Below are 9,318 nucleotides of genomic sequence, written 5' to 3'. Positions count from 1 at the left end.
AAGAGAACGAATGGCGCTTCGGTCCTGTCTATGAATTTCCAGCTGACCCTCCCTTTAAGTACAGGCAGCACAGACGATGTCAACGCATGACCCGTGCCAGCGGCTGCACCTCGTAGACAGTGACCCTGGCGTCCAGGTCTCCCGCTATCCTCTGCAGGCTGAGCCTCGCCAGGTCCACAGGGTCCCGGGGCAGCTCTCTCGGGACAGGGTAGGGGTTCACGTGCTTGAAACGGGGGAACCAGTACATGAGCCGCTGGTACTTGCGCACGGGGTGACTCTTCTCCCCGAAGATCTGCACGAGAAGGACCTTCGTCTCCACGTTGGGCATGACGCCTGCGGGACGACAGAAGGAGAGAAAGAGAGGATGAATGAGAGACAGAAAAGGAAGGAAGAACGAATGTGAGAGACAAAGAAAGAAAGAAAGAAAAAAATACTGCTAGATGCGAGGGGAAATGATTTTGCACTGACTTGTAGAAAGAGCTATTAGTCTCTCGGACAGTACGAAGGTTTTTCGACGGGGTGTCCTGTCTGGTAGATAGAAATTTACAACAGCAGTGCAGCTCTGTGCAGCAACCCGAAAAGGAACGGCAAAAGCAGAGGTAACGTGAAGATGGGAGCAGTCTAGTCTCCATGCCTCAAGCTTGCCCTGGACAGACAGAACATAACTTGAAGGAACTTTCAGCCACAGTGGAACGCAACACAGTAGTCTACTACAGGACTACAAGAAGCTTTCTCTCTCTTTCTTTCTTTCTTTCTGTGTTTTACTGGTTTTCAGAGAAAGGCGCTGCACTGCTGAGAACGTACCGTAGTTCTCCATGTGCTCCAGCACCTGCACGCCACACTCCTGCTGGCGGGGGTAGTGGTTGAACATGCGCTGGATGTAGTTGCGAGGCACAAACACCTCCTTGGGGAAGACATCCAGCAGCCTGTTGTAGACGGACAAGTCACCCTCCACCCCAAACTCCGGCATCTTCTTCAGGGCAGCGTAGATGAACTCCACGTGACCCCGTCGGCGAACGTCCTTCTTGCAGAAGACCTCGAGGACCCGGGTGAACGTGGCCTTGGTTCTGGAGTCCCGAGCCGCCTGTTCAAACAGGTCCTCGTAGGTGGCCAGGGTCTTGCCTGTGCCGGCGTGCGGCGACTCCCTCTCCTGGTCGGTGCGCTCCGAGGAGGGGGCGGGTTTGGCGTCTGGACGTCTTGCGCTGGTGTGGAAGCGTCTGGAGGGCAAGTGCGTGGCACACTGAAGAGATGAAATCAATGGAACGTTTTACTGCTACAAAACAGAGTGCGGGTCAAACTGAAATGCACTGCAGATGCCGAAAGCATTGCGCCCCCCCCCCCTGTAGAAGTCGAATGCAACCTGCTGAATAATGTAACGTTAGCGTACCGAATTGCACACCCGGCGGTTTGTAGCTTTCCAGACACTTAACTGAAAAAACTATACTATTATGAAGGCTTCCGGTAGACTATTTTTTTTTTTTTTTTGCGATATCACTTTGTAGTTTCTTTGATTTACACGATGTTAAATACAAGATCTAAATTAAGTTTGTATGTTTTTTTTCAATTTATTTGTAATTACGTCTCAATCCTACGATTCTAGGCGACGCTAAGATTTTGGCCGGAGCTGTGTTCCGAGTGCAATGTTTAGTATTAAACAACGTTATCTGGATTGTAGGTGTGGCTTCTGTGACCCCAATACAAGACTCTACCTGCCCAAAGCTGGCACGCTTGCTTCTCAAGAGTGCGGCAGAGGTTGCGTGAAGCACGGGCGGTGGAAGAGGAGCTGGACAGGGAGCGGCCAGCGCACCCTGGACCCTCTCCAGCAGCAGCAGCAGCAGCGAGCGTGTGCGGTTCATCGTCGGACGCGTTGCCCTTGTGACCTGAAAAGCAAGAAGAAAACAGCGATCATCGACGGGGCCAGCGCTTCCACTCAGTAGATCTGCTGTTTAAACACTGTACGATTGATCGCATAAGTCTAAAGCACAGTCACTATTTGAGTGTTCGTGCGTCTTGCGCGCAGCTGTAATACTCACGAAATTAAAACGAAACGCTGCTGCTTCTTCTTTACTTGTGAAATAATTCTCCTTCAGATGTCAGGTCACAGGCGCTGCCATGTTGCATTTTTATGTCATCAGTGTGCATTTTCTGGTGCAGCACCCTTAATGCTTCCCCTATTGCACCAGGACAGATAGTTCCCCTGGCTTACACATTTTGGAATCAGCTTTCTGGTGGTAATATACATTCTCGCCACGGGGTGCCAGCAACGCACCCCTGCTAAACACAGCACTGTATATATGTATATATATATGATATATAATAAATATAATAAAAAACATTTCTTTGCAGCATAGACACGTCGTATTTATTATATATATTATAAATAAAAGTCAAAATTTTTATTTTCAGTTTTTAATAAACTTAATAACAAATAAAGATTTAATCATTGTTTCCCAAAGGTTTTAAATTATTAAGGGAGTAAAAAAAAAAAAAATAATAATAAAAAAATTAAAACCTTAATGTTTAAAGTAAAATAAATATATAAATATATATTGTAATATCTAATTCTAGAAAAAAAAAAACATATATATAGTTGACTGGTGTGTGGGTGTGTGTGTGTGTGGCTGTATTAGGGGTGTGTGTGTGTGTGTGTGTGTGTGTGTGTGTGTGTGTGTGTGCGCATGTATATAATTGTAGTGCAACAATACAACACCAGACAAATTGCTTTTATGTAGAGCTTTTCATGCAGAGCATGCTGGGACGCCTTACAGTAAAATAATAAAAAGCCACTGGCCAATCAGTCCAGCTGAAGAATACGTTTCCTATCTATGTATCTATTTTATATTCTGTGTATGTGTTTTTTTTTTTTGTTCAGGGCAATTCTTGAACTATATATATTTCGACTCTAAAACAGCTGCATGTTAATCAGGTTCTTTCTTATTTTAAGTATCTTATTTTTATCTCTCTATTATTTTAAGTACCACATAACAAAACAAACTGGTTTGGTGAAACATAATGTTTTTAGTTTGAACTCGTTAAACTGGCGCTCTATTCCATGTAATGGCATTTCTGTAAACTTGGAACCAGCAGAGGTGGGGTACATACACAGAAGATACAATCTACCGAGTCAATCGCAGGAGGAGTGTTTCACACTGAATTAGGGATCACTGTGCACAGTAACGATGCATGCAGCTTGTAGCTTTATGAAGACGTGTTTAACGTGTTTAGGCAGTGTGGTCCAGAGGTTAAAGTCCAGGGCTTGTACCCAGAAGGTTACCGGTTCAAATCCCATCTGACTCCCTGCGTGTGACCCTGAGCGAGTCACTTGTGCTCTGTAGATAAGATGTTAAATCACCTACTGGAAGTGACTCCGCATGCAATGCGCAGTTCGCAGCCTGCCTCTGTAAAGCGCTTTGTGATGGTGGCCCGCTATGAAAGGCGCTATATAAAAGATAAAGATATTATTGTTAATAAACACCTGGTAAAAATGTAATTAATTTGAATATCGATTTTTTTTTTTTTTTAATGATCATACTAATGATAATTTATACAAGGCGTATTTACAGAATGCCCAGTTAGTCAGGCATCTTAAACAATTTTTAAAAAGTCTCATTCATTTTATCATTTGAAATGCGTTGCTTATGTACGCTGTTAAAGTCATCAATTAAATCAGGCAATCGCTTAATTTGCCTATTTGTTTCAGTTTTGCAGGATTTTCAGCTCCAGCGGTTGGGTTTAATAGGCACAACAAATCGAAACAGCAGAAGCAATGGGGTGTTGTAATACATGTGCAGAATCCTGTATAATTAATAAACGTTCAAGGGCATCACTTTGAATCCATATTGCCAGTGGACTTGACACAGGAGACAGCGTTCAGTGGTGTAATCCTACAGCAGACCCTAATAATAATAATAATAATAATAAATAATAATAATAATAATAATAATAATAATAACAGGATGAAATACGTTTTCCTAAAAGAGAGCACATAAGAGATTTGAAGATGTCCACCATGGAAAAAAAAAAAAACGATGACATCTTGTGCAAAAAATGACCCCGTATTAAATCCCTGTATAATAAACTTTTTACAATAGGATACAAATGATTATTTTCAGAATTAAGAAAATGATTATAAATTATATATTTATAAGGTAAGAACAACAAGTCATTTAATAAGTAAACTCTACGGGAAACAGACTGAGAAACAGCGCTCTTAATTCAAGTCTAATCGTAACATTCGAGGTTACACATTTGCGTCTGTTTACACGATGCATAAGTTTTAATGTATGATATAAACAATCCCTCTAAAACCCCCCCCCCCCCCCCCCCCCCCACACACACAATTAAAATAAATAAATACAGAAATCATTAAAATGTCCTCCTTTTCGATGAGCAGAAGAGACACGTTGCATTTAACTGTTGGACGAATTTTTTTTTTTTTTTTTTTTTTAAAAGCATTTATTTGAATGACCTTGTAGGCAACGATTATATGGAAGACAACACGCCTGGCGTTTTTAAATAGCGCTGCATCGTCTTGGTTGCGTGAAAAAAAATAAAATAGCCCTAATGGAACACAGAACAAAGCAATAAAGAGCACACAGTCTTTGGTATTGTCGTTTACAAGTGCTAAAACGCAACCTGTACGCTGGAGATCTTATGGGAACGTGTTTCTCGAATTTAATGTAACATCGAGCTGTTTTGTTCCTTGACGAATAACGAAAAGTTAAACCACGTTTATTTTTTCTATATAAAGTTAAAATAAATTAATACAACGCCGTGATCATTTAGAGATATTGGGTTTGCGTGTGGGGGGAGTGTTGCCCATATTTGGAGAGCTATGACCAAGCGAATGAGATCATGTGTAATGTATGTGCGCACCCATTTTTAGATTAAATGTGTAGTTAGGCTATCGGTGCTGTTTAAGTGTGTGAAATTTGGTTCCTCGGCATTGGTAAACCGTACCTGCTTCAGTGTTCAGAGGAGGATACGGGGAGTTTAAATACAGCACGAAATCCGAACGTGGAGAAGATCCCAGGAGCGCTCAAGACGTGGAATTCCACGGCGACGTCACAGTCAGCTGACCCAGCACGGTTGCAATTCCATAGGGAAGAGTTTTCCCCAAGTTGTTTTTTCCTTTATCCCATTAGCCCAAGGGACGCGGAAGACTGCAGTTTTTTTTTCTTTTAAAACGGAGCCATTGTTCTTCAACTTCAAGAACGCAAACATTTTGGTTTGGTTTGCAAAGCTCCACTTCAACTGCTAAAGAACAGCTCTGTTGGAATTGAGTTTTTGTCGGGGTCTTGTGGTCGCCGGTGGTTATTGAATAAAACCGTTTCTGTTCTCGGCTCGCTTTGGTGAGGTACGCGCAGATGTGGCTGTGGTTTGTGATTGGAATTTAAATAGCAAACAGGACACCTTTGTTTGTTTCGTTGTTTGAAGCGTCACTCGGCAGGCGAAGTGATAATTTTAGACCAGCATTTACCTGAGATGACTTTGGATTCAGAAACGGAACCCAACCACATTGAAGAACCTGACATCGATGTGGTTGGCGACGGAAGTCAGGGAAGCAAGCTCCAGCGACTCAAAACACCCACCTCGGCCGAGCAGACTCCCATTTTGGACGTGGAGTTCAGTGCAACATCGCCAGGCGCAAATGGAGACGTGGGCACCGGCTCCCTTCCCAGCACTGCGTGCGCAGACAAAAACAATTCCCTGGCGAAGCCACCTTACTCCTACATCGCCCTGATAACCATGGCCATCCTCCAGAGCCCCAAAAAGAGACTCACCCTAAGCGAGATATGCGATTTTATCAGCCGCCGCTTCCCTTATTACAAGGAGAAGTACCCGGCTTGGCAGAACTCCATCAGGCACAACCTGTCACTCAACGACTGCTTTGTCAAAATGGCTCGGGAACCCGGAAACCCGGGAAAGGGCAACTACTGGACCCTGGACCCCAATTCTTCGGACATGTTCGAGAACGGGAGCTTCCTGCGACGAAGGAAGCGCTTCAAGAGACAGCACTCCAGGTTCGGGATGCTGAAAGGACACTGCGGCGCCGGCGCGCTGCCAAGCTTTACCTATGGAACCCACGGGCTCGACGCAGCCCGTCTCCAGCTACCCGGTTTGGAATTGTACCAAATGGGGTTCCACCCCAGGCACGCACAGTCCGCAGCCCCGTTGCGTCCTGCAGCCAGCCTTTTGCCGGCCCTGTCCACGCTTTTCTCCAGGACACAGGTCGGCGGTGGCAAGGGGTTTCTACTGGATACGGATTTCGCGCTGCCGGTGCCCTCCTTCGCAGGGGCCATCGCCGCCCAACGCCCGCCACTTTCTCCGGCTTTGGTTAACAGAACCCCGGAGTCACATTTTGTTTCCAGCGCGATGCTCCGTGCCCCCACTTCCCCACACTTTCTCAGCTTCCAACAGGGGTACCAAACTTTACAAGCCTCGCACAGTAACTCGGGGTTAACAAGCAAACTTTTGCAACAGCTGAGCAACGCGAGTAACCTTTAAGAGGTGTTTTTTTTTTTTTTTTTTTTTTTTTGTAATCAATTGGTTTTAACCTCAGGTAGGAATGCTGCGTGTGTGTGTGTGTGTGTGTGTGTGTGTGTGTCTGTGTGTGTGTGTGTGTGTGTGTGTGTGTGTCTGTGTCTGTGTACCCTACAGCTTTTTCCAAATGTTTTTTTTAATTGTTATTCCTTAAGATATGACCTTCTCTGAGGGATATTGTTTTAAATATAACCTAAATCATTTGTTCAAGGTTGTATATAAAGATCTTACATTTTTTTTTATGTCAGTTGCGAAAAATAAGAGCAGATTCAAATGTATGTTTGCAGTATCTTTTCATTGTACACATGCTGTATGCTAACATTTTAAAATAATAATAATAATAATAATAATAATAATAATAATAATAATAATAATAATAATGAAAAAAATTAAATCTGATTTTTATATTATAGCAATGCGATGAAAGCACATAGTTGGAAACGCGTTTTTGTTACCTACTGCGACAAGCGATACATGTAAATATATTAAAAATGTCTTTTTAAAAATTGTTTACAAACCCCCCCCCCCCCCCCCCCCCACACACAGGAAAGTGAGTGCTGAATTTTCCCTGCAAGTTAAATACATTTAATAATACATCTATATTTTGTTTCTTGTTGTCTAAATAACGCGAGGCTTGTATATGCTGTTTATAAAGGAGAGGCAATACAAAATAAAATGACCTTTCCCAATGAAATAATTTGCAAAATATTTGTTGTTTTTTTTTAAACCCGATTTGACCCCAGTGTATGTATTTAAAAATCGGATGAGCTGAGCAGAACCGACCACGCAGTTTTCCAGGCGGGACGGGACGGCATTTAGGGATTCCAAATATAACGCATCTGATCGTTCTTTTACGCTTCTAATCAGAACCCCTCGTTTCAGTGTAAAAATTGTTATTTTATATAAAAAAAGAAAATATATAACCTATTCTATAATAATTTCCACTGTACCCTGCCTATTTTAATCGGCCATTTAGCAGACGATTTTATCCAGAGCCACAGAGACTAGGAGCTGAACTACACGTCAGCAGCTTCTGCTGTCCAGTCACTTCCAATAGGACCGCGTTTCCAGCCTCCTGTTGAAACGCGTAAACGAATTCTGCTATCAAGGAATATTGAAATGGACTGTTAAGTATTTCCGCTGTGCAGCTTGACATTGTTATTTCCTTGTAGTAATGTGGCATGCTGGAGAGAAACACGACAAGTGAGCTGACAGCTCCGATTCAAGCAGCAGAAACGCCTGCAGCGTTGAAGCGTCTTACAAGCACAGAGATTTCAGTTTGGTTTATCTTAATTTCCGTCACTTTGAAGAATTTGATTGAGCTAATAAACAAAACCGAGGCAGGAAATAAACGCCGCTGTAAGTTATTTGGCAGGGCAAACTAAATGACTGGTATATAATTGATTTACTTCAACAGGAAGAAAGAAAACAAACGTGGTTCTGATTTTACAATGGAAGTAATCGATTGTAAATATGTTTATTAGAATCCTATACAAGATTTTTTTTTAATGCCAAGTGTTTGCAGATGCAACAACGCCCTGTTTAAATTGCAGAAAAAAAGTCTTGAAAATGCTTAGCTCTCGGTCCTCTGAGAGGCAAGATGCTGTTATGAAGAGCTGTCTTTCAAAAGAAAAAGTTCCGGAGGATGATCACCTGATGACTTCAGAACAGAATGTCAATTCCAAGAGGTTTCAAAGTGTTTTTTTTTATTTTTTGCTCTGCTTTGCTTTGTCCCATAGCGGTGATCTATCCCCTGCGCAACGTTGTGATGACTGGAAATCCAGTGGGGGGGTTACCCAAATACACGCGAACAGCTGTGTGACCAATTGAACAGTCGGCTTATTTCAACGTAGAGGTGTTTCATTTCTGGATGCACCGTCCGTCCTGTGTTGAACACCTCTCCGAAGTGCCGTTGTCACCGCTTTCTTTAAGAATACTCTCCCGTGCACCGGGCTGCAGTTAAACGGACCCAACACACCTGTGACGTCGGTCGGGTACATTTTAAAGGTTCGAGAATACCCATTGCTCATCTAAAGGAGCCCCGCCACCGCCCGAGTCCCTTCATATACTCACCAGGACAACCCACGGGCGGGTCCCCGAAACTACCGTTTGCAACTGTTCCTATTGCAATACATTTCAATGATTAGTCACCTGCATACTATACAAAGACCACCTGTCTCGCAGCCTGAGAGCCGCTATCCCAGGACTCGATTACTATACAAATAAGCAGGCTTTACTTTTTTATTTTATAATATTATTTTCTTGCTAATTTTTTGTATGTATTTATTTCAAACGGGATGTTTGATTTTAATGAGACGGTTCGGAGTAGATTTGTATTTGTAACGAATCATCTAATAATTATACCTAAAACTGATTACTCGGTGTAACTAACTGTTTCAGTAAAAAAAAAAAAAAAAAAAAAAAAAAAAAATTATTATAAAAACCAATATAGGCTATTAATATTGGCTATGAATGAAACGATTTTCATAGGATACATTGCATAACGTTTGGTATAGGTATTTATTAAACAATTCTTCTGAAGTCAATAAGTCTTTAAGAACATCATGGCTTTATTTCAGTTAACAAAACCCACTTTAAAAAATGCAGTCTTTAAATGAACTCGGCAGTTAAAAGTTTTTGGAAAAGAAGCGTTTTTTATTTATATATATATATATATATATATATATATATATATATATATATATATATATATATATATATATATATATATATATATATATATATATATATATATATATACTCTTTCACTGTATT

At 41.9% G+C, this 9,318-nt stretch overlaps 2 protein-coding genes across 3 annotated transcripts; one reads left to right on the top strand and one right to left on the bottom strand.

The window, feature by feature from the left end:
- Positions 1–6: 6 nt before the first annotated feature.
- Positions 7–2,163, bottom strand: LOC121308000 (evolutionarily conserved signaling intermediate in Toll pathway, mitochondrial-like). Of its 2 annotated transcripts, none has more exons than XM_041240288.1 (4): positions 2,069–2,163; positions 1,710–1,880; positions 805–1,240; positions 7–333 (listed from the first exon to the last, which is right to left on the bottom strand). In XM_041240288.1, the coding sequence occupies exons 2-4, from the start codon at positions 1,854–1,856 to the stop codon at positions 80–82; spliced, it is 837 nt and encodes a 278-aa protein (XP_041096222.1). In that variant the 5' UTR covers positions 1,857–1,880; positions 2,069–2,163; the 3' UTR covers positions 7–79. The 2 variants fall into 2 exon arrangements, with proteins under 2 accessions (XP_041096222.1, XP_041096221.1); XM_041240287.1 differs by having other exon boundaries at positions 2,034–2,155.
- Positions 2,164–4,811: 2,648 nt separating this feature from the next.
- Positions 4,812–8,933, top strand: foxd7 (forkhead box D7). The gene has a single exon (XM_041240289.1). It carries the CDS (start codon positions 5,485–5,487, stop codon positions 6,505–6,507), a length of 1,023 nt encoding a protein of 340 aa, XP_041096223.1. The 5' UTR covers positions 4,812–5,484; the 3' UTR covers positions 6,508–8,933.
- Positions 8,934–9,318: the final 385 nt, after the last annotated feature.

The sequence above is a fragment of the Polyodon spathula genome, unplaced genomic scaffold, assembly GCF_017654505.1.
Source record: "Polyodon spathula isolate WHYD16114869_AA unplaced genomic scaffold, ASM1765450v1 scaffolds_71, whole genome shotgun sequence".
NCBI classification, from domain to species: domain Eukaryota; kingdom Metazoa; phylum Chordata; class Actinopteri; order Acipenseriformes; family Polyodontidae; genus Polyodon; species Polyodon spathula.
The sequence above is the reverse complement of the archived record's forward strand: the minus strand, read 5'-3'. Positions and strand labels throughout refer to the sequence as shown.